This window comes from Capra hircus, chromosome 29 (genome assembly GCF_001704415.2).
Source record: "Capra hircus breed San Clemente chromosome 29, ASM170441v1, whole genome shotgun sequence".
Taxonomy (NCBI): domain Eukaryota; kingdom Metazoa; phylum Chordata; class Mammalia; order Artiodactyla; family Bovidae; genus Capra; species Capra hircus.
The window spans coordinates 25,124,865-25,148,833 of NC_030836.1; the positions used below are offsets into that span (position 1 = coordinate 25,124,865).

General features: G+C 45.3%; 1 protein-coding gene across 2 annotated transcripts; it reads left to right on the forward strand.

The window, feature by feature from the left end:
* On the forward strand, positions 1,887-22,690 carry CSRP3 (cysteine and glycine rich protein 3). Of its 2 annotated transcripts, XM_005699520.3 has the most exons (6): positions 1,887-2,020; positions 12,275-12,412; positions 16,604-16,772; positions 18,504-18,636; positions 20,738-20,831; positions 22,356-22,690. In XM_005699520.3, the coding sequence occupies exons 2-6, from the start codon at positions 12,301-12,303 to the stop codon at positions 22,430-22,432; spliced, it is 585 nt and encodes a 194-aa protein (XP_005699577.1). In that variant the 5' UTR covers positions 1,887-2,020; positions 12,275-12,300; the 3' UTR covers positions 22,433-22,690. The 2 variants fall into 2 exon arrangements, with proteins under 2 accessions (XP_005699577.1, XP_017899019.1); XM_018043530.1 differs by lacking the exons at positions 1,887-2,020; positions 12,275-12,412 and adding an exon at positions 16,364-16,459 and having other exon boundaries at positions 22,356-22,688.

A 23,969-nucleotide genomic window follows, 5' to 3' on the forward strand; every position in this document is an offset into this window, starting at 1 on the left:
TCAAGGCTGTCTATTGTCACCCTGCTTATTGAACTTATATGCAGGGTACATCAGGAGAAATGCTGGGCTGGAGGAAGCGCAGCTGGAATCAAGATTGCCGGCAGAAATCTCAATAACCTCAGATATGCAGATGACACCACCCTTATGGCAGAAAGAGAAGAAGAACTAAAGAGCCTCTTGATGAAAGTGAAAGAGGAGAGTGAAAAAGTTGGCTTAAAGCTCAACATTCAGAAAACGAAGATCATGGCATCTGGTCCCATCACTTCATGGGAAATAGATGGGGAAACAGTGGAAACAGTGTCAGGCTTTATTTTTCTAGGCTCCAAAATCACTGCAGATGGTGACTGCAGCCATGAAATTAAAAGACGCTTGCTCCTTGGAAGGAAAGTTATGACCAACCTAGACAGCATATTAAAAAGCAGAGACGTTACTTTGCCAACAAAGGTCCGTCTAGTCAAGGTTATGGTTTTTCCAGTAGTCATGTATGGATGTGAGAGTTGGACTATAAAGAAAGCTGAAACCTGAAGAATTAATGCTTTTGAACTGTGGTGTTGGAGAAGACTCTTGAGAGTTCCCTGGACTGCAAGGAGACCCAACCAGTCCATCCTAAGGGAAATCAGTCCTGAATATTCATTGGAAGGACTGATACTGAAGCTGAGACTCCAGTACTTTGGCCACCTGATGCAAAGAACTGACTCATTTGAAAAGACCCTGATGCTGGGAAAGATTGAAGGCAGGAGGAGAAGGGGACAACAGAGGATGAAATGGTTAGATGGCATCACCAACTCAATGGACATGAGTTTGAGTAAACTCCAGGAGTTGGTGATGCACAGGGAAGCCTGGCATGCTGCAGTCCATGGGGTCGTAGAGTTGGACATGACTGAGTGACTGAACTGAACTGAAGCCCTAGATCTGGCCTTGATCTCATGGTCTGGCCTTGAACAAGTTAGGCGTCTGTTTCTTTAGCCATAGCATAAAGACTTGGTCTACTGGGACTTCCCTGGTCATCAAACTGGCTAACACTTTGTGCTCCCAATGCAGGATGCCCAGGTTCAACCCCTGGACAAGGAACTAGATCCCATACGCTGCAACTAAGACCTGGCGCAGCCAAATAAATACATGTATATATAATATATATATATATATAATTTATAAAAAGGAAAGCAATTTGTCTATTAAACCTCTGAACTTCTTGTCAGCTATCAAATTCTATCATTCATTCAGTCCTTGATGCTTGATCAAAACATATGCGCTCTTCAGGCAGCGAGAAATTAGACCTCCAAAAAAATTGTGGGTTTATAGAGACTTGTCAAGACTTACCTTAAATAGGATGCACAGCCATGTTAAATTCTTAAGTTGAAAAAGATAACAAAGTAACTAAAAACTTTGGAGAGAAAACTTTTCCTCATAGGATAGCAGGCCATGAAGTGACGTGACTTTAATGATTAAGCTGACTTTATTTTCCCAAGCTGCTTTGAAGAGATCATCTAAGTATTATTCCAGACACCCATCACTCTTATTTTTAGCTCTGAGTTTCCTTCACAAGAACAGTGACCTGTGTCTTCGAGTTCCAGAGGGCGCCCAGATATGGTTCATGATTCATGTGCAGGTACTTTGCATTGATTTCCAGGAAGGTCAGGAGAGTGGGAGCCTGGAAAATTGATTTTAGGTGTAAAATCCTTTCTTGCTTTTGTTCCTGTTCCCAGCATTTGATCAGAAATGCACACTCCACAAATTGATCCCTGTATGCCAAAGGCTATTGGCAAATACAACAAAACCCAGGCGATATGGTTCTGCAAGGGCCTCGCAGCTGGTGTGGGGGGAACGACACTCAGGGCTTTGGTCACAAGCTATTTTCGGCCTCTGATAGCAGTTGTGTTACTCATGTCTCATTCACCCCCTCCCCTCAGCCTCCCTCCCCTTCCCTGAACCGAGGGCCAAGGCTGGTGACGGCCCTCATGTATTTAAAGAGGACGTGAGCCCCCTTATGCAGCTGAGCCGACAGAGATCACACAGACAGGTGAGTGGAGCAAAGGGCATCAGGCCTGGGGGTGAGCTGGCCTGGGGGTGCACTGGGACTAGGAAGGGTCCGTAGAGTAAGGGTGTGCTTCATAGAGTAAGCGTGTATTTCTTTCAAGCGCCACCAGCCACTCTGGTTCCGTGTGAGGAGGGTCAAGTTATGCTCGATTCTGGGGTAGACCCAGTTGTCTAGAACACTCCTCAAAGGGTGATTAGCATTTGAAGGTGCAAGGAAAGCTCACAGAGAATGAGTAAGGGATCATTTTTGGTCTAAAACTATTTTGATGGAATAATGCTTCTTATTGTCTTAGTCAAAAGGTGTTCATTCTAGTCCTAGGATCACATAATGAATGACTTTGAGAAAGTCCCTGCCCTCAGGGTCTTGGTCTCCCCTCTCAGGGTCAGTATGGATGTGGTGACATTTTCCTACACTGTAAAGCCCTGCGCAAAGTGGTTACAATAGACACGATACAGCAGCAGCCACCTTTCCAATGCTTAAAATACAAGGATCTGTTCTTTTTCAAAAGGTGTGAGTGAGTGACTCAGACTTCTACAGTTCACCTTATCCTGTCTTGCACTTTGGTAAAACTCAAAAGAGTCATTGATTTAAAACAGATTTTATATCCCAAGGATGTTCAGCAATAGGCTTGCTCTTAATCATTTGAAACTAATCAAAACAAGCCCCCCAAAAAGACATGTCTGTGTCGAAAATCAATTAAAAGTTCTGTTTGCTGGGAAGACCATTCCCAGCTGGGGCTTGAGGGTTGATTCCCATTGTTTCCCCTAGATTTCAGTACAGGATTCTGTTGTTACTGTTGCTGTTACATCCCAGTGAATGACAGGCATGAGTGTGACTGAGAGTGAGAAACAAGTGAAAATGCTGTCCAAGGATCAGAGCCACCGCCTCTAATTCCTGTTCCCTTCACTGAGCCAAGGTGGTGACTCAAGAAGGGAGGGTTGGCAAACAGGTCTGAGGACCCCTGTCTCTACAGTACAGTTTACAGTTCATTGCCATTGATGAGCTTGTACTGACTGTCTCCTGAATGCAAGGAAGGGAGGGCATCAATACAAAAAGGGCAGGAAAATGGGGAAAACCTGTGTCCTCAGTTTATAATATTTTGGGGATTGAACTGCAATGCTGGGTACATTCAGTTCATTGCAATGTATGTAAAACTTCTATATGACCCAGAAAATGTCAGAGATTCTTCTGGCTTGACTTCGGTTCCATTCTGAACAACTCAATCCTTAAAAGAAGCCCTGCCTATTGGTAGGGGTACAGGTGACCCCCAGGCTCAGAACCCTCTCAAACGGGCAGACAGGTGCTCTGCAGCCCCCCACACAAGCCATCCACTGGAGATGGAGGAGGTAGGAGATTGGGGGGCAGAGAAGGAGAAGGAAAGAGTGAGCAGGATCTTTCAACAGGCAAATTGCTACAGTCCTCCTGGAAGATGGGGAGACAGACTCTTGGGAAAATACAAATTCAGAAATCCTGGGGGACTTCCTTGGTGATCCAGTGGTTAAGAATTTGCTTTCCAGTGCAGGGAATGTGGGTTTGATCTCTGACTGGGGATCTAAGATTCCACATGCCAGCCTGTGTGCTGCAAAGACCCAGTGCAGCCAAAAAAAGAAAAAAAGTTCATGTTTAAAAAAAAAAAAGGAATTCTTCCAACTTGAAAAAGGAAATAGTAACAAATGAAGAGCCTCAGCCATAGACGCAGTTCAAATTCTAGCTTTGAATATCACTTCCCTGAGTTTCCACTTCTGAACAGTAAAAATTAAAGTTAGGCCACCTATCCCAAGGGCATTTGTTAGAAACAAATGGAATAAAGTATGAGAAAGTAGTCTGTAAGCTTAGTAAAACTGTACCAATAGTCCAGGCCTTGGAGAAAAGGCACAGGGCCACACCCCATGGGCTGCGGGAGGATTTCCTGCTAAGTACAAGTGTGTTAGTTGCTCAGTTGTGTCCGACTCTTTGTGACCCCATGGACTGTAGTCTGCCAGGCTCCTTTGTCCATGGAATTCTCCAAGAAAGAATACTGGAGTGAGTTGCCGTTCTCTTCTACAGGGGATCTTCCCATCCCAGGAATTGAACCCAGGTCTCCTGCATATGTAGGCAGATTCTTTACCATCTGAGCCACTACAAGTGTGATGGTAGAGGTCGGAGCAAATAACAAGCTGATCAAGAGTTAGATGATTAACCTGTTTTACAAGAGGAAGGACACAGACAAGGAATATAACACACAGGAAATAGAACTCCTGAGGCAGGCAGACTTCCAATTATAAGTGTGCCGCTCAGATTTTCGGGAGTACTATATCCAAGAGCTGGACCTCACAGCCAAAGAGAAATGGGATGCCTTCAACTGTGAAGAATCGCAGTTACTCACTGCAGTGAAGGAAAGCGGGAGAAGAGACAATCATTGTCTTATTATTGGGCCCACAGAAGACAGAAGCTTCTCTGAGCCTGACCGGCGACCTCATCATGGGAAAGGGGTCATGATTTGTCGGTTGTTTACTGCCCTGTGCAGGCGTGCAGCGCAGTTAGCCGAAAGTCACCAAAAGTGGTGCAAGACGTCATTCTTCAGAGCGAGTAACGAAACTTCAAAGAAGCAAAGTAATCACTCAGGGTCACGTGGCTAGGAGGTGGCTGAATCAGGATGCACCCTAGGGTGCAACATGGTCTTTAAAAACAAATTATAAAGGTCAAGAGAGCCGAGTGAGTTTCTGAGAGTAACAGTCGGCCACATCCTCAGAGACGATTTCAGAAAAGATAGAATATGACCCGTGAGCTACAGCCTTAGTTTGAGGGGCAGGTGTGTCTACTCTGCCTGAATTTTAAAAGAGCTGGGTTTATTTTTGTACTGGGATTAAGTGACCTATGCTCCCCAGGCTTTGGGAAAGGGCCTCTGGAAGGGGACCTTCATGTATCTCCTCAGAAGCTTAGCAGGAAGCGGATGACCTTGAGTGTCCTCCCCAGGGGGAGCCACGGTCTCCCTGGGCCACAGGGCCTCTGTTTGGGTTCACTGCTTCCTTTCCAAGTGCAGAGCACCAGCAAGGTCAGCGGGTATTAGGCACCAGAACTGCCTAAGTGGGGAAGTGGCTGACCCAGGGCACAGGCTCAGGACCCTGCCAGCGTGCTGTCCCCGGTGCCAGGCTTCATGACCCCCTGTCCCCCTGCCCCCAAGGAGGCTTCATCTTTCTTGGGTACAGCACACTCTGAAGGCTGAAAAGCAGAGTGGGTTCACAGTCTGAACAGAAGAGCCATGGAGAAGGAGTGGGAAAGATTTATTTAAGAAAACGTATTTTGGGGTCTTTCCTGGTGGCCCAGTGGCTAAGACTCTTGTGTTCCCAATGCAGGGGGCCCAAGTTCAACCCCTGACTGGGGAACTAGATCGCATATGCCATAACTAAAGATCTTGCATGCTGCAACAAAGGTCGAAGATCTGGCTCAGCCCAATAAACAGATTTTTAAAAAAGAAAAGAAAAAGGATTTTAAAACTGGAGATTAAAAACACTAACAGTAATAATGAAAGCAACTAAAATTATTAAACGCCCGCTATATGTAAGCATTTATATATAGTATCTTTGCTATTACTGCTGTCTTATTTAACCAGAAACAACCTTCTAAGAAAAGCCTTCTCATCCTCTCGTTATACATGATGACATAGAGCTCAAAGATTTTGAGTAATTTGCCCACAGTTGAATAGATAGTGTTTCTTGCACCCTGGTTTGTTTCTTTCCAAAGCCCTTGCTTTCCCACATTATCTGCTTTACTTGGATGAAGAAACTAAAGAGGCAGTATTTAAGAGGAAATACCTCTGGGTAGCTTCTCTGCCAGGTGAGGTTCCAGTCACCAATCAGATCCCTAAATCTGTCTCAGGGCTTGAAGTACCCTTGAAAGGGCTTCACTACATTGCAGCCACTTGGCCATCCAGCTCAAGCTAAGTCAAGAGGAGAAAGAACTCTCCAGTCCCGAAGGAGCCCTTTCCATGCGTGAGGAGCACTGACTCTAGGAAAGTCCTTTATTTTACTGAATTGAATTCCATTGCCCCGTTACTCCCACCAGTGAGTACTCTCTCTGCCCCATGGAGAGATGACAGGTTGGTAAGACCCCAGTTCCCATCACCTGTGAAGTTAAGTTAATGGAGTTGCTGACCCTGGACCCCTCCAGTGTGTTATAAGCAGGGACATGGGACACAGAACCAGCTTAACTGGGGTTTGAATTGTGGTTCTGCTGCTTATTAGCTATGGGACCTCAGACAAGTCACTTTAGCTTTCTGTGCCTCAGTTTTCTCATCTACAAAATGGGAATCACAACAGTTGCTCTACAAGGCTGTTGTATTAAAAGTAGTATATATAAAGCAACTGATACTCAGTAAACAATAAATAGTGGCTAAGGTTAACAGAAGAACACAGCTTTGGAGTTACAGCCACCTAAGTTCCAACCTAGCCATGTGACACAAACTAGCCAAGTATGGCCAGAACTACTAGCCACCTGAGCAATGTAATTTCCCTAAGATTCCTTGTCTCTGACTCTGAAGTGAATGTTATAAGCACCTGTCTCGGAGAGTGGCTGTAAAGATTAAATGAGATTTGCCACAGGGCCTGGTCCAAGGGCCAGGCTCCAGACAACTGGACTCAACAACAACATGATTATATTAGTACTGATTATCACTTAGATTCCAGATATGTGTTTCTGTGATCCAAAATCTTTGCTTCAGTCAGTGTAGACAATTTAACTCACTATGTGGAATCAGGCCTCTAACAGAACAACCAACACTGAGATGAAAACAGCATTGTCACTGGCGATGTCTGCTCAAAGCCCGTGGCCTAAGGTTCCCTCCCTGGTTCTTTAATGGACTCCTAATAAAGAAAAAACAGAATCACTGAGCCCCCATTTTATCTACCCCACCCACTTTTGCCCTAAGGTATCACCTTTCAGCTCTACAGTTGGTAGTTTAAAAAAAGAAAAAGCAAGTATTGAATTAGGAAGAATGTGCCCAAAATACACAGTATAGCAGTATTTTTAAAAATTAAGATAGATATGTGACAACTTAGAGTTATTGCAGGACTCATCAGCTTTCACATTTTATAATACTCTGCAATTTCACTCACTCAAACAACTACCATCCTCCCCAAAATAGTGAAATAGATGAGACTATCATGCCTGTTTTAGAGACAGACACTGAAGTTCAGAGAGCCTGCATGGTTTTCCCAGATCACACAGCTTCAAAAAGGCCAGGCAGAACTAGAACTCTGGCCTCCTGCCTCTGGCTTACGCTCTTCTCCAGTCTCCACAATAGTGCTTTCCCAGTATAATCGCTTCCATAGCATTATTCATTACGAAATCCACCCAGGTAGCTCTCACTGGGAACTGGGTATTCAGCAGTCTGGAGTCCACACTCTCCCTAGTTGACATGGCAGGGTCTGGCATTCTCTTTCATCCTCCTAAATCCCAGACTGTCTCCTGTTTAATCCTGACTCACAGACAAGACCATCTCTGGGACTGGCCCAGAGCGTAGCGCCAGGTGATGTGATGGAGACTCTGATCCAGGTGACAAATGGGGCTGAGTGACGGGCAAGCCTATATTTGGTGTCCCACCTTCAATGACCCTTGCCTGTGCCAGGCAACACTGATAAACAAGTGGCCCATCCCTTGGACCTTGCCAGAGTAAACTTGCACTCCAGGCCTGGCTCGGGGAATGTTGAGACACAGGAATTCCAAAGCCACGCGAGAGGCTGAGAAGGTTAGGTATGTAAGCCAAGACCTAAAGGTTCTTTCAAATCATAGTGACTTAATTAGCAGATGGTTATTCAGGTTGAATAACCTGAAATAAAGTGAGTAGCAATGACTTACCATTGAACAGCTTCTCAATGCTGCTTTAAATTCAATCATCTTTCCATGACCTTCACAAGGATCCTGTGAGGAAAGTGCAGGACATAACATTTTTCACCTACTTTCAAGGCCGCAAGGTTAAGATTAAAGCCTGTGTCTTCCCATTCAGGCTGCTTTACAATGCACACTGCCGTTTGGCCTTTGAGCATCCAAAGGAGAAATCAGAGATGTCTCTTGTGTTAAGCCCCCATAGCTACACTTCCATCTTTAGAAGTGGACCTGAGCACCTGTTTAACTGAACGCTTATGGATTTCTATTTTGTGTCCTGACGTCTTGAAAAATGTATGTCAGATATTTATGATCACTTAAAAACAACCTGTGCAGGCTCCACTACCTTGTGAATAGCTATTATCTGTAATCTTATACTTACTTTGAAAAGTACTATGTGTAGACAACTGCTGAACACACACACACATACTCACGCACACACACACACACAGTCCCTCTAAGAGGCATCTCTGTCTCCCATTAAATTGCAAAACATGCCAATGAAATCTCCACTGAAGATGTGAAATGAGAAATTTGACCTGGGGTTGTTTTCATTGAAATTTTTCATGTCATTAATTTCACAAATCACATTTCTAGATATGTATTACATTTCTTCTCTATTTTATATTATGTTGAAACTCAGGATCAAAATGAACATGAGCAAAATTACTTGATTTTACCCTTTTCCAAAAATGTATAATCTTTAGTCAGAGAAGGATGGATCTTGGAAAAAGAAGTTGGCTAAAATATCACCCCCAAATGTCTACTTTTTATGCCTCATCTTGTGTATACATGAGATTGCAATATTAAAAGTCTGCTCTATCCCTGAAAGCAAAATATAAACAATCTGAACTCTTTCAGGGTGTTTTAAGATCACCAAACCTTTCTGTGTGCTCTTTTCTCTGCCTGAAATGTCCTTTTTCCTTTTCTCTGTCTGGTAAACTCTTATTCACCTTCCAATCCCCATTTAGATGTGAGGTTTTCTGTGATTCTCTAACAACTCACTGCTTTCTTCCCCAATCTAAATGTAGGTAAGTGGGTAAGTCATTTCCTCCTTTAAATTTGCATGCTGCTGCTGCTGCTAAGTCACTTCAGTCATGTCCGACTCATCCCAAAAGACTCTTCTCTGGTACAGAGTATTCTGGTTCTTGCCTATCTTCCTAGATATCTTCCTAGAATGTGGGCTTCTCAAGGCTAGGGAATGGGACACAAAGTACCCATCTTTATAAGCTTTCTCCTCCTTTACTCCCTCACCAAGAAATTAGTGCAGTGTCCGACAGATGACAGAAAGTGAAAGGTGAAAGTGAAGTCGCTCAGTCGTGTCTGACTCTTTGCAACCCCATGGACTATGCAGCCCATGGACTTCTCCAGACCAAAATACTGGAGTGGGTAGCCTTTCCCTTCTCCAAGGGATCATCCTAACCCAGGGATCGAACCAGGTCTCCTGCATTGTGGACGGATTCTTTAGCAGCTGAGCCACAAGGGAAGCCCAAGAGGGGCTTATCCCTTTCTCCAGAGGATCTTCCTAACCCAGGAATTGAACTGGGTCTCCTGCATTGTAGGAGGATTTGTTACCAACTGAGTTATTGCTGTTGATGCTAAGTTGCTTCAGTCACGTCCAACTCTGTGCAACCCCAATAACGTCAGCCCACCAGGCTCCCCCATCCCTGGGATTCTCCAGGCAAGAACACTGGAGTGGGTTGCTATTTCCTTCTCCAATGCATGAAAGTGAAAAGTGAAAGTGAAGTCGCTCAGTCCTGTCGGACTCTTAGCAACTCCACGGACTGTAGCCTACCATGCTCCTCTGTCCATGGGATTTTCCAGGCAAGAGTACTGGAGTGGGGCGCCATTGCCTTCTCCAACTGAGTTACTAGGGAAGCTCAATACATGACACATGATACATTGACACATGATAGGTGGAAGTAAATGCATGGTGATTAAATAAATGAATGAATGAATGCAGATTTGACCCCAAGCCTTTCAATTAAAAATCCATCACTCTTGCCACTATATTGAACAACCTGAACTATAGAAATAGCACTAAAGGTTTCCTTTTTAAAAAACATTTTGGGGAATTTCCTGGAGGAGTGGTTAGGGGGCTTCCCAGGTGGCTCGGTGGGTAAAGAATCCACCTGCAATGCAGGAGACAAAGGAGACGTGGGTTCAGTCCCCAGGTTAGGAAGATCCCTTGGAGGAGGGCAAGGCAACCCACTCCAGTATTCTTGCCTGGAGGATCCCATGGAGAGAGGAGCCTGGCAGGGCTACCAGTCCATGGGGTCACAGAGAGTGGGGCAAGACTGAAGCAACTGAGCATGCATGCATCCCAGTGGTTAGGACTTGGCGCTTTCACTGCTAAGGGCCCAGGGTTCAATCCTTGGTTGGAGAACTCAGATCCCACAAGCCTCGTGGTGTGGTTATATTTTCTAAGATTTTATTGGATAAAAAGAAGAGCTTGTTTCTCTGAGAGGAAGGGTAGGATGTTTCTGGCTAACCTAACCCGTTTTTGGAAGCGAGGAAAGCTCCTTGTAAAGCATTTAGATGGAGAGTTTCCCTTTTGTCCTAGTATTGGGTTCCATGATCTGTTTGCTATTTACCTTCTGTTTCTTAGCAAAACCTGTCTCTGTTGTGAGGCTGGAAGACACAATCCACACCAGGTGACCCAGGAGGCTTAGTGTTAATCGCCAACTATTATAAGAAGGTGACTGGCTTCCTGGAAGGGAAGGAGAAAGTCAAAGCAGCCACTTGGAATGGTCTGAGAATGCTTGGTGCCAATGACAGGATGACACACCAGGCTTCTTACAAACCAAAGGATCCCAGAGAAAATTCAGGCCCCTGGGACTGACAGGATTTCAGAGATTTCACTGAGCATTGATAGCTTATTTTAGTTCTGCTCTGGGGAAATTGAAAACTGGATTTATTCTTACACACAGACACAGAAGGAAAGAGAAAAAAAATTCTTGCTGTCTCTCCTAACCTGGTATCTCTGAAACATAGTTCTCTAGTGAGGGGACTAGGGTGGCCTGGGGCTGGCTGTCAGCAGCTCCTGGCAACAGAAGGTGCTTAAAGGATGTGGGCAGACTCACAGGAACATCACCTGGCTCCTGGAATCACACCTATCCCTGAAAGCAGTGTTAAGTACCTTCCTGCACATCCTTTAAACAACACTGTGAAGCAGCAAAGAAAAGGACTCTCTTCATAGCACAGGTGGGAAAACAGAGACCCTATGAAGTTCATTTCCATGCACACGGCAAGTTGCCAGCAGCCCTAAAGGCAGGAGGTAGGTTTCCAAACCACTAATCTAGTGTGGTGACAACATAGCTCATTGCCTGTGCAATGGTATTTCTTAGAAAGGAATTAATGTGTAGATGAAATGAATCTGAAGAGAGTTTTAAAATATTCCATATGTATATATATATTTTTCAGGGCTTCCCAGGTGGCACTAGTGGTAAAGACCCTGCCTACTTTCACCCACTGGAGAAGGCAATGGCAACCCACTCCAGCGTTCTTGCCTGGAGAATCCCAGGGACGGGGGAGCCTGGTGGGCTGCCATCTCTGGGGTTGCACAGAGTCAGACATGACTGAAGTGACTCAGCACACACGCAAGATTGGCGAAGACTTTGCTAACCAAAGGGTGGTTCACTCCTAGCAGCATCCGCTTATCCTGGAGCCTGAGACATGCAGAACTTCCTCCCCTTCTCAGATCAACCAAAGCAGAATCTGCATCTTAGCAAGATCCGAGGTGACTCAAGAAACGCTTAGCTAGATAACATACGGTTTTCATAGGTTATTCCCACTTCTGATGGAACAGTTTAAAAAACACCTAGATGGAAGGAAATAACAATACTGAGTATTTGCATAAAATTTCAGATACACAAAACCAGTGAATCCATTCTTTCTGAGAACCCTGTGAGGTACACAGGAAGAGGGACTATTAATTTTTAACAAAAGAGGAAACTGAGACCCACAGTGGCAAAGTGACTGGCTCAGAGCTTGCCCTGAGTGTCTGAGCTTATCCGTTGACTTACACACAGTAACCATTTGCTGAATGAATGATGGACCACCAACAAACTGGGGCTTGATCCTGATCTGCAGACCACAGGGCTGCTAAGGATTGGTTCTTTTTTTTTTTTTAATTGAAGTATAGTTGATTTACAATGTTGTGTTACTTTCTGCAGCACAGCAAAATGAATCCATTATAAATATATCCACTCTTTTTAAGATTCTTGTCCCATACAGGTCATTACAGTGTATCGAGTGGTGTTCCCTGTCCTTATTAGTTACCTATTTTATATACAGTAGTGTGTATATGTCAACCATGATTGGTTCACTCTGGAAGCCACCTAAACTGAGGGTATTTGCTTTATATCCTGCTAGATTTGACCTTGATCAGAGTTTTCAAGATGCCAAACTGGGGTGGAGGAGCGAAATGCGGAGCCTGCGAGAAGACCGTCTACCATGCGGAAGAAATCCAGTGCAATGGAAGGAGTTTCCACAAGACCTGTTTCCACTGCAGTGAGTTGGATGCGAACACCATGACAGTCCCAAACGTGCCAAGGGCACGCCAAAGCTCACCCTTAGCCACAGTTACTGTGTATCAGCCGTTCTCAGCAGATGGCCCCGGGACCCACAGCATCAGCATCTCCTGGGACCTTGTTAGGACTACCACGCTGGGGCATGGCCTAAAGGAGGGACGGTGCCCTCCTAAACACCCACTCTCCAACCATGTGCCAGGCTCAGAGGCAAAAAGTTTCCCTGCAGCTCAGAATCAGAACAAGCTCCCAGTGGTAAAAACCCTGACCCCGTGGTGATATTTACAAAGTGTGACTTGGCAGAGAAAGGAAGCCATCACTTATCCACAGCCAGGGTGGATTTGGCTCAATGGGTTGCTCCCACAGGCCAGCGGTCACTGAAGCCAGCTGCAATGGGCCTTTCCTAAGAAAAAAACAGTGTCAGGTGAGGGGACAGCAGGGGCTGATTCTGAAAGGGTCAGAAAGGGAAGAATTTGGGGCACCATCAACTTGACAAGGGGAATCTTTACCGTCCCCTGCTGGACACACTTCCACAAATGTCAAAACTAGGGGGACATTTAAAACTCTGTGGTCCACCCAGGAGTCAGGCTCTGCCCAACTCGTGTGACTCTGGACAAGTCATTCTCATCTCTAAGCCTGGGTCACAGGCATCTGCAACAGAGCCAAGAGCAGAGTCTGTACCTTCAAATCTCAGTCTAGTCTCCTCAACCCGACTGCCTTCTAGTCTCCTAGCAGCTTTTCCCCATTTTAGGAGAGCAGTTCTGTTTTGGGCACTTACCTTCTTTGCTTCCCTCCAGTAGGTCTGGCTTAAGGGTTCATCTTACTCGACATTTGGCAGATGTTCTCCCCGCCTAGTCCTCCATCCACCCCCATGTCTTACCCAGCAGCCACAAGGCATCACGCTGCCTCAAACTGTTTCATACAGAACTTCAAGGGTTGTGCTCCATCTCTTAGGGGATAGAAACCCTTCATCCTCCAGTAACAGTAATGTTTTATCTGCTGCAGAAATTTCCATTATCCTGTACCTCCCACAACAAACATAATTCTCACCAAGGAACAAGGGAAAATGCTGCTGTGATTGGACTGGCAAATTTACCAACGTTTTAGGTTTTAATGATGGGTAGTTAATTTTAAGTCATCATACACATCCGTCAGATTCACCATTATCATCACAATTATCCAGAAGTCATTGCTCAAGAGGATTTATTCCATAACCTCCTGACTTCTATCCAAAAATAGCGAATGTTCTTTTAAAAGAGTAGGGATAAGAAATACTGGAAAGAACATTGGAATCGGAGTAAAAATGACTAGGGTTTGAGTCTGAACCCTGCCATGTAACTGCGTGCCCATGTATGTCATGTCACCATGGTGAGCCTCAATTTCCCCATTTATAAAACAGAGATGGTTATACCTGACACACAAGTTGTTATAAGAAGAAAGCTGGGGCTCTTCACCTGAAGTCCAGTTCTCTAGGCGTTTATTCTCCTTTCGTCAACCTGGATATCTGAGTGGGAGCAGGCAATGATAGCAATGCTTTCCATGGTGAGAGGTGTCTTGTCTTTCCCAGGACGCAGGAAGATGCCCTGTTGAATGCACCGTGTAGAAAGGATGTAAGCATTTACATCCCTTTCAACCTTAGAACTTGCGGGTGGGATAGGGATCTGAGCAGGTTTCAGCAGTGGTGGACAGAAGGATTCTGGAGTGGAGCATGCTTTTCTATAGTTTCATCACAAGACTGATCTGTCCATAGGTCACTCTGTAATTGCTGGAAATAGAGGCAAAGTCTACCTTAGTCTGTCCCGTGGCCAGGGTTCTCCAAACTTCTAGACAAATCTTAATCCTCCCTACCAGCGCTATCCAAAAAAACTATAATGCAAGCCACATATAGAAAATTTTTCTAGTAACTCTATTTTTAAACACATAAAAAGAAACAGGCGAAATGTTTAAACATTCAACCCAACATATAAAAAATAATAATTTCAACGCGTCACCAATACACACATTATTACTTCATGTGGTGGCCAGGTGGCTATGGTATTGCACAGCACAACTCTGCTGCGCCTGGGTGTGAAAGTTGGTCAGAAGCCAGGGAGTGGCTACAGGATTGTTTAGGACAAGACAGGGCCCAGGAAGTCCTGGAGTGCTGGGAATGAGCGGTGGAGTAGGGTCAAAGGGATCTGAGGCTGGCTCTGCAGTTTACTGCTGTATAATCATGGACAAGTCACTGATCTTCACGCACGCATGCATGCATCAATCCGTCACTCATTCACTCAACAAATGTTTACAGAGGACTAGGCTCTGTGCTGTGTTCTGGGGATATTAAAACAGTTTTTCCCTCAAAGAACTCAGTCTCTAACATCAATAAATATTCAACAAGTTGTTCTGGAGATTAGGAATAACAGCGATAAGAAGGGCAAAGATAGGTATATACTTAATATGCTGAAATATAAGGCATTCCCCCCCAAAATTATTCCTCACAAAAAGGGTTCACCTTGGCTTCAAAGCCTTATAAAGTCTCTCATGCTACAGGAGAGTCTCTCAGTTTATTTAAACTTTTTTAATCAGAAAATTTAGCACACATAATATTGACATAATTGTTTAATGAACTCCCATATGCCTGTTTCTCCAGCCATATAAGCACCGACCTCTGGCCAACCCCACCTCTCCTACCACTGTATCTTCTCTCTCTCTCTTGTATTCAATTACTTACTTTTAAAAAAAAATAAATTACCATTTGAGAAAGGCATATTAGCTTGAAACAATCTCATTAAACGTTGGATTGCTTATAGAGGTCACTTAATGGAACTGGTTTTCTAAAAAGGAGGCAAACAAATTGAATGCACATGTGTTATTATTCCTGGGGATATGACCTCACTATTATGAGCCTCTGTATCACCATAAACAGTCTTTAAGGCTCATCATTACAACGTGATACAGCAAGGTATTAAGCTGTGGAAATCCTACATACTTTTAAAGCTGCTCTAATATTATTGTTATTAGGTACTTCTTGTTGAGACACAGATTTCAAGGTGACAGCTTCCTGCTCAAGGAGACAGGGTTGCCTCTCAGATACAGACAGGCGTGGGTATGAGCTGCTCTGGGGAGCTGGGTCAGCTGCCTCAGGAAGACATTGTTGAGAGGGAGATGTTGAAGGTGAAGATGCAGAGAAATAATTTGGATGCAATTTGTTTCCTGAATTTGTGTAAGATTAGAAACAAGCTAATGTCTCCAAAGCAATATATTTTTTATTTATATGATTAAATATTAGAAGTGGGTATTTGACATCTTCATTTACATCCTTAAACACATATTTATTCAAGTTGACAAAAATTTTTCTATCAATTGAAAATTTTAATTAATAGATTTTCTATAAATCTTCTTTTTGGAAAAACAGTCTTATGTACTATGTATAATATATGTAATAATTATACTAATGTAAAGTATCACCCATACTTTATATTAGGTGATTACAGTGACTTGAGTCAATAGAAGCCTAAGAGCAGGTCTACCCTTTCATTACGTCCCCTGCATAACTGGATCAAAAGTAGTCTCAGCAGTAATTATCTCCCTGAATATCACAGTGCTCTTCAGAGTCCATTTTATTTATTTATTTATGATTTTTATTTTTACTTTATTTTGCTTTACAATACTGTATTGGTTTTGCCATACATTGACATGAATCAGCTATGGGTGTACATGAGTTCCCAATCCTGAACAGAGTCCACTTTAAATAGAGAAACTGCTCAGTGCTGATTCTGATGTGATTAAGAAAAAAATAAGTTCCTCCCCTGCCTCACCCCCTGCTTAGCCCCACACATAAACACTCACACTTCCCGATGTCATTCGGGGTGAGACGCTCAAGGACAACTATTCTTGGTTGGTCTGAGACCACACACTGGTTCCAGGCCTGGTTGCCACCTCTTTCTAGCTGGGCACCGCTGAAAACAGTACTTCCCTTCTCTGCGCTCCCATTTCCTCACCTGTGAAACAGGACTCTCTTGGAAATCTATGTCTCAGGGCAGAGGCACAGGTCAGGAATCAAAGCTGTATGCTCGGCTTGGGGGGCCCTTGTGCTGGAACCTCTGGTCCTTGGCAAGGGGGCCCTTGCACTAGTGGTGCAGGGAAGGAGGGGAAAATTGCAGCCCTAACTCCCTGGCCCTCCTTTCCCTGGCAGTGGCCTGCAGGAAGGCGCTGGACAGCACCACGGTGGCCGCTCACGAGTCAGAGATCTACTGTAAGGTCTGCTACGGGCGCAGGTACGGCCCCAAAGGGATCGGGTATGGACAAGGCGCTGGCTGCCTCAGCACAGACACAGGCGAACACCTGGGACTCCAGTTCCAACAGTGAGTTACTGCCCTGCTTCTCCCTGCCAGTAAAGCCCCAGCTCTCAGGGGAGTTCATTCTGTTCCCATGGCAACGTTTTCTGGAGATGGGAGAATGGACCCCATTGTTGACTTGCCAACAACAGGAATACTCAGTCTGGCCAAGTTCTAACAATGTGTCATCTCTCCAAAGACTCTCTTTAAATTATCTGCCTTTCTAAAGGGCAATTACTTTTACACCATAGCTCTTGGGTTGCATCTCAAGAAAAAACCCAGAATGTACAGATGTCCTATTGTTTGACCTTTGCAAAACTGCATGGAGTCTCTTTCCTTCCCCTTTGAGTATTTCCGTGTAAGTTACATATAGACGGCAGGGACGCAATGGCCCTTCTCTGTGTGTTTGTCACTGAAATATCTCTCCCCTCGGGTTGTAAGATGACTAATGTCTGCATTGTAGGGGGGAGTGGGTCTGTGGGGATGGACTGTGCTGAGTAAACAATCAATTATGACTGTTCTGCGGGTCTCCTAGCTGCCCTGTCTGTTCCCAGGACAGTGTTGAGGTTTCCCTAGCATTATCCTAGGGAAGCAGGGATTTCACACTGTGCCACCTCCATCTACCAGTCTGTTCTACTTGATGATCGCTCTGACCTCCAGCCCAAAACTGAGTATACAGACTGACAGTCACTGGCCTGCAGCTGCTGTCTGGCCAGCTGGTACCCGGGCTCAGCTCTGCAGTGGGACTGGCAGAAGGGCCCAGCCCAGTGGAGGCAGCGTCCCCCAGAGATCAGTGAGAGCATCTGAAGAGTCATCTGGTCCCTTTCAAAGAACACAGCCCATAGTAGAGCCTGTAAAAGTGCAGGGATGTGTGATTTGCCATTTAAATTTTTCTCATCACTCAACTCCAACTGAAGATACTATTTAAAAAAGAAAGATGCTACCAGCTGCAATCTCTGCTTCACATTACCCAAAGCTCACTTTTCTATGCTAGGGCTTTTTCTGGGGTGCTGCACAGACAGAAAGAGAGGCTGGAGACCTGGCTTTCATCCCAGCTCCACCAGTTATGAGCTGCTGACCTTGGGCAGTTACTCCTCTGGCCCTTACTCTCCAGCTACTCCTACCTACTTTAGAGGGTTATGAGACTCAAACGATAAATGTGCAAGGAAACACCAAAAGATAAGGAAATGCAGGGTTATTATTGTGCCTCTATCTTAGACATGGCTCTCAAGAGGGCAGGTGACCTTTGGATGCAGGGTGACAATCTGAATTGTGACAAGGAATGCATCAGCTCATTGCACTACGGTTTGTTTAGTATCAACTGTCAAGATGCTATCTTGCCTTGTAATATTTTTACTCATTTTGGAAAGCAGACCTGTGGGTTTCCAGATGGTACAGATAACCCTAAATGTGCAATCAGGATAATAACACAACAACAGCAATAATACAAGCTGCATACATGGAACACTTGCTAAGTGCTTTACAACAGAAAGGAAAGGTGTAAATGAATTCTGGCTAACATTCATTAGCCCTTACAGCATGCCAGGCAGGTGCTGCTCTAAGCGCTTTAGTTACCTGGCCTCATTTAACCTTCTCAACAGTGAGGAAGGTTACAATGGGGAAGGCACTGTAACTATTCCCACTCTCAGATGAGGATCTAAGGTGCAGAGAAGTTTAGTAACTTGCTCAAGGTCACACAGCTCATACTATTTGCCAAGGGAAGTCTATAGGTTTCATTCATTTGTCTATTTCCACCAGGTCCCCAAAGCAGGCACGTTCAGCCACCACCAGCAGCAACCCTTCCAAGTTCGCGAAGTTTGGAGCATCAGAGAAGTGCCCTCGATGCGGAAAGTCAGTCTATGCTGCTGAGAAGGTGATGGGCGGTGGTAAGGTAAGGACTTCCACAGGAGCCAGATGGGGATGTGTCCACCTCCACCCCTTGGGTTGGGAGGAATGAGAGAAGGAGGCAGACCCTCCTTAGCTCCCAGGAGCCACTTAGGAGCCACTCATCCTCACCTGCCTTCCTGGACTGTGACGGTCACCCTGCAGTGCCCTAGGAAACCGGAACTAGTGGAATTTGACACAATATGCATTAACTCACTAGAGGGAAGGCACCTAGCTAGGAGCTCTGGAGATACAAAGATACACAAGCTCCCTTGTCTTCAGTGTCCACAATCCTTCCAGAAAAGTGTCAGTTCTGGAAGCTGAGGCCACTGCATAACTCAGCCTGCTATTGGCGCCACACTGCTGCACACAGCAAACACCTCACAGCAGCTAGAAGTATCCTCACTCAGAAACACTGTGGCAACAGGGAGAGTCCTTGACATCTGAGACAGTAACTCACTCTTGTCCACAAGCTCCAGTTTCAGGCCTGAAGCCAGGGTGTTCACCCAAGGATTTGAGCCTGAAGACAGACAAAGATACTGTTTATACTAAATGGGGAGGAAGGTCACAGAGAGAGTCTGACTCCAAATATAGGGACTGTCTCCACCCCAGGACTGGCCACTTAAATACAGGTGAGGACCCTGGGCTGTGCGTGGGAGACATGCAGATACCTAGAAGGTAGGCAATCTTCTGGGTCATCTAAGCCACACAACTTTCTTCCATCAGAAATACAAGGAGAATACCCAAAAGACTACAGATAACAAATGCTAGAGAGGGTGTGGAGAGAAGAAAACCCTCCTGCACTGTTGGTGGGAATGTAAATCGGTACAGCCACTATGAGAAACAGTAGGGAAGTTCCTTAAAAAACTAAACAGAGAGTTACCACATGACCCCACAACCCCACTCCTGGGCACGTGTCAGAAAAGATGAAAACTCTTAATTCGAAAAGATACATCCGCCCCAAAGTTTATTGCCGCGCTATTTATAATAGCTAAGACACAGAAGCAACATAAATGCCTACCGACAGAGGAATGGATAACAAATGTACACACACATACACAATGGAATATTACTCAGACATCTGATGAAATGATGCCATTCGCAGCAACATGGATAGACCTAGAGATTACCATACTAAGAAAGAGAAGGGCAAGTATCAGAGGCTATCACTTACATGTGGAATCTAAAAAAATGTTGCAGGTGAACTTATTTACAGAACAGAAATAGACTCACAGACACAGAAAGCAAACTTCTAGTTACCAAAGGGGAAGGGTGGGGAGGGATAAATTAGGAGTTTGTGGTTAACAGACACACACTGCTGCTGCTGCTGCTAAGTCGCTTCAGTCATGTCCGACTCTGTGCGACCCCATAGACGGCAGCCCATCAGGCTCCCCCATCCCTGGGATTCTCCAGGCAAGAACACAGGAGTGGGTTGCCATTTCCTTCTCCAATGCATTAAAGTGAAAAGTGAAAGTAAAGTCGCTCAGTCATGCCCGACTCACACTACCATATATAAAATAGATAAATAACAAGGACCTACCTGTATAAACAAGGGAACTATATTCCGTATCTCATAACTTCTAACGGAAAAGAATCTGAAAAAGAATACACACACACACACGTATCAATTTGCTGCATACCTGAAACCAACACTGTAAATCAACTTGTTCCAGTACAAAAAGAAGAGGTACAGAGAGTTAAAAATGAGGCTAAATTCCCTAGATGATGGCATATTTCTTTGCCTTTCTTTTTTCATTTTATATTCAGTATGTTACCCACTGCCTCAAGTCCAAGCTCCCCTCGCTCCAGTTTATTTTTTGATCTTCTAGAAAGAGGAATCCTTCTTCTATTTAGTCTGTTCTGAAGGGATATATATGGAAATCATTTTGATAATCCAGCTTTAGGGGTCCTAAGAATCGCTGGCCAAGCCATAGTATCTCATTTTCCTCAAACCCCTGGAAAAATGCTTCTGGGAGCCAATTAGGTGGGTCAATGATTAAGACAAGGGCACTCCTTTATATGCTGCTGGTCAGGGGACTTAACAAGGAAGCAAATGCTCTGCCTGCCCTATTAAATATCCAACAGCTCTGCTCTCCTGTGCCCCACAGCCTTGGCACAAGACCTGTTTTCGCTGCGCCATCTGTGGGAAGAGTCTAGAGTCCACAAACGTCACTGACAAAGATGGGGAACTTTACTGCAAAGGTGAGTGGTTCCAGAGACTCTCCTGAGATGTTTTCCCAGGGAGGGTCCTTGGGAGGGAAAGCTGTGTCCCTGCTGAGAGGCCTGTGCCTGCCTAGAGGCGTAGCTTCTCAGCCTGATCCAGGTTTGGGCTCCCAGGACATAGGGCAAAGCCAGCCACCGAAGGGAAAGTAACCTCCTGCTTGACCCACCTCTGGCCCCCTCCATAGCAGCACATTGGGGGACCTGATACTTCACAGATGCTCAGGGAAGTTGAGGGCAGCTGGGCACCTGGCGGCAGGGAGGCCAAGGAGGCAGCAGTGTCCTGACTGGCCTTGGAAGGGGCCTCAGTTCTGGACAAAATCATCACATTCCCTTCCAAAAACCTGAATGCTTTGTCCACATGATGGGCAGACAGAGGTGATGGGAGGCTGGGGAGGATGAACTCTGTTTGGCTTCTGCTGAATTTATCAAGACACACCTGTCTCCTCCCTCCCTCCTTCCTTCCTGACATGTCCGGTTCTGATGTTGCACGTCACTTAGTGATCACACAGAACTGACCAGCTGGTTTGCCTTCTGGTCCTCACAGGTCTGCCCCAAACTGCCTCCATCATCCCTCTGTCTTGCAGAGAGGAAGAGAGGCTTAGCTCCTTCCTGACGCCGAGAAAAAAAAGGAATGCTTTAGGGCCATGGCAGTGTGTCCCCGTTCTCAGAGCCTCTCCTAGCCCTACTCTGCTTCTCCGCAGGGTCCTCTCACCCTTTTCACTCAATGATGGTGTCTCAGGATCTCCGAATGTGTGTGTTAGAGTTGGGGAGGGGGGAGAGGGAGGACATTGCTAACCAAGACTGCAGGTGGCCCAGCTTCTCCCAGGATGAGACCGGGTGGAAGCTGATGTAGTATCTGATGGGGACTGCCTGCTCCCAGCAGTAGCGGATACAGAGGGTCCTCAGCATTCACGGGCCAGAAAACTCTAAAATGCTGCAGCAGCTGGTAGGGAGATCAACCTGCAGAGAAGTATGAATAACTGCATTCCCCAGTGCTGCAAGCTCTGGTAGAGGACGTCACACAATGCAGGGCATGCAAGGGGGAAAGTGATCCAGGAAAGCTTTCTTAGAAGAGAGAAGCTTCCTCTGGCTTTGGGAGGCAGGGGGTCCCAGAACAGGGAACAGTGAGTGCAGAGGCACCGAGGATGGGACATCATGGCTCATTCTAGGCAGTGTGTGCCTGGAGTGCAGGGAGGGAGGCAGGAGGCGGAAGCGACGGGGCTGGGCAAGCAACTGGCAGCCAGATTATGGGGACTCAAGAGAAAACGTCTCTGAACACACAGGAGAGTGCAAAGGAGCATTAACAGTTTTATAAGCAGATATAAAATACAGTTCAATTTGTTTAAAGGGTAACTTATAAACACATTTATCAAAAGGATGCCTGAAAAAAGAAAAAATAAGGACGCTTGACCCAGGTAAAATAACTGTGCTCAGATGCAGGGAACTGAAATAATGGTGCTGACCGGCCCATTCTCCCCTTGTCCCCTTCTCTCTCATTTGCAGTGTGCTATGCCAAAAACTTTGGCCCGACAGGTATTGGGTTTGGGGGCCTTACACACCAAGTGGAAAAGAAAGATTGAAATGTGCACCGTGTGCCAGGTCTCTTACCGGCCTAAAGCATTTCCCAAGTAATCCTGCCCAGATGGAAACCCCTCCCCAACCTCCTCTCATTGGTAGCTGAACGGTATCTCTCCTCAGAAGCGATCACAGTCTTCATCCGAAGTAAGAAGAGCTCTTCGGAAGAAAATTATTAACACTCAAGTCCAAAACAAAATGCTTTATTATTTGATACCTGGGGGTAGGAGAGACCAGAAATAAAATTTAAGTGACACCTTGTATGTCTCTGGATCTTTTCTTTCGAATAGGGGGACATTAAAAAAAAAAAAAAGTTTTTTTAACAAGTTGTGCAGAGGATGTAGTGGATTTTGGTGTCAACTGAGGAGTGAGGAGGAGAAGGAGGCAACAGGCAGAGGGAAGCAGTCTTCTAGAATCTGTCAGCTAAGCTTCTTTCTAGTTAGCACAAATGGAGAAGAAAGCAGGGGGTCCCCGAGGAAACAGACAACATGGCAGTGAATTCTAAAGGGAATATCAAACTAATTAAACTGCTGAAGACCTCATCCTTTTCTCCTTACCACAGGCTTTGCAATATTACGCGTTTCGTGAAGACTTAGACATGGCAACAAAATGTGGAGTCTGCTGTGGTAAACACAACAGGAGCCTGATTTTCTTTCATTCCAGGGCAATTCCCTAAGGTTTAGCAATTTTCTTAAAACTTCTGTCGAACTGCCAGCCTCACAAATGAAATGCAGCCATTTAAAAACGTCTGCATCCTCTGCCTCCTCAGCAAGACCTTGGTGGCTCAAGCAGGTGTATTTTCTCACCTCCTCTTTTAACAATCACAGCATTTCTACCACTACCGTGAAATTCTCAATTCTTTGCAGCAAATGAAAATCTACTGGCAAAAATTACGGAACATGAGACTAAACTGTGGGGCTTTCTGTGCTCCAAGACCCAAGGAGATGTTTTTAAAATGAGCGTTTGTTCAGGGCTGCATACTTGCTGTCATGCACAAGGCCCTGCACTGACTTCATTCAGTTCAGTTCAGTCGCTCAGTCATGTCCGACTCTTTGTGACCTCATGGACTGCACCACGCCAGGCTTCCCTGTCCATCACCAACTCCCAGAGCTTGCTCAAACTCTTGTCCATTGAGTCAGTGATGCCATCCAACCATCTCATCCACTGTCATCCCCTTCTTCTCCTGCCTTCAATCTTTCCCAGCATCAGGGCCTTTTCCAATGAGTCAGTTCTTCACATCAGGTAGTCAAAGTATTGGAGTTTCAGCTTTGGCATCAGTCCTTCCAATAAATAGTCAGGACTGATTTCCTTTAGGATTGACTGGTTGGATCTCCTTGCAGTCCAAGGGATTCTCTAGAGTCTTTTCCAACACTGTGATTCAAAAGCATCAATTCTTCAGTGCTCAGCTTTCTTCATGGACCAACTCTCACATCCATACATGACTACTGGGAAAACCATAGCTTTGACTACATGGACCTTCGTTGGCAAAGTAATGTCTCTGTTTTTTTATTACGCTGTCTAGGCTGGTCATAACTTCTCTTC

Coding starts and splice junctions, on each gene's coding strand:
- CSRP3 (XM_005699520.3), top strand. CDS start 12,301: ATGCCAAACTGGGGTGGAGGAGCGAAATGCGGAGCCTGCGAGAAGACC. Junction 18,637..20,737: donor AGGTGATGGGCGGTGGTAAG/GTAAGGACTTCC, acceptor TGTGCCCCACAG/CCTTGGCACAAGACCTGTTT. Junction 20,832..22,355: donor TGGGGAACTTTACTGCAAAG/GTGAGTGGTTCC, acceptor TCTCATTTGCAG/TGTGCTATGCCAAAAACTTT.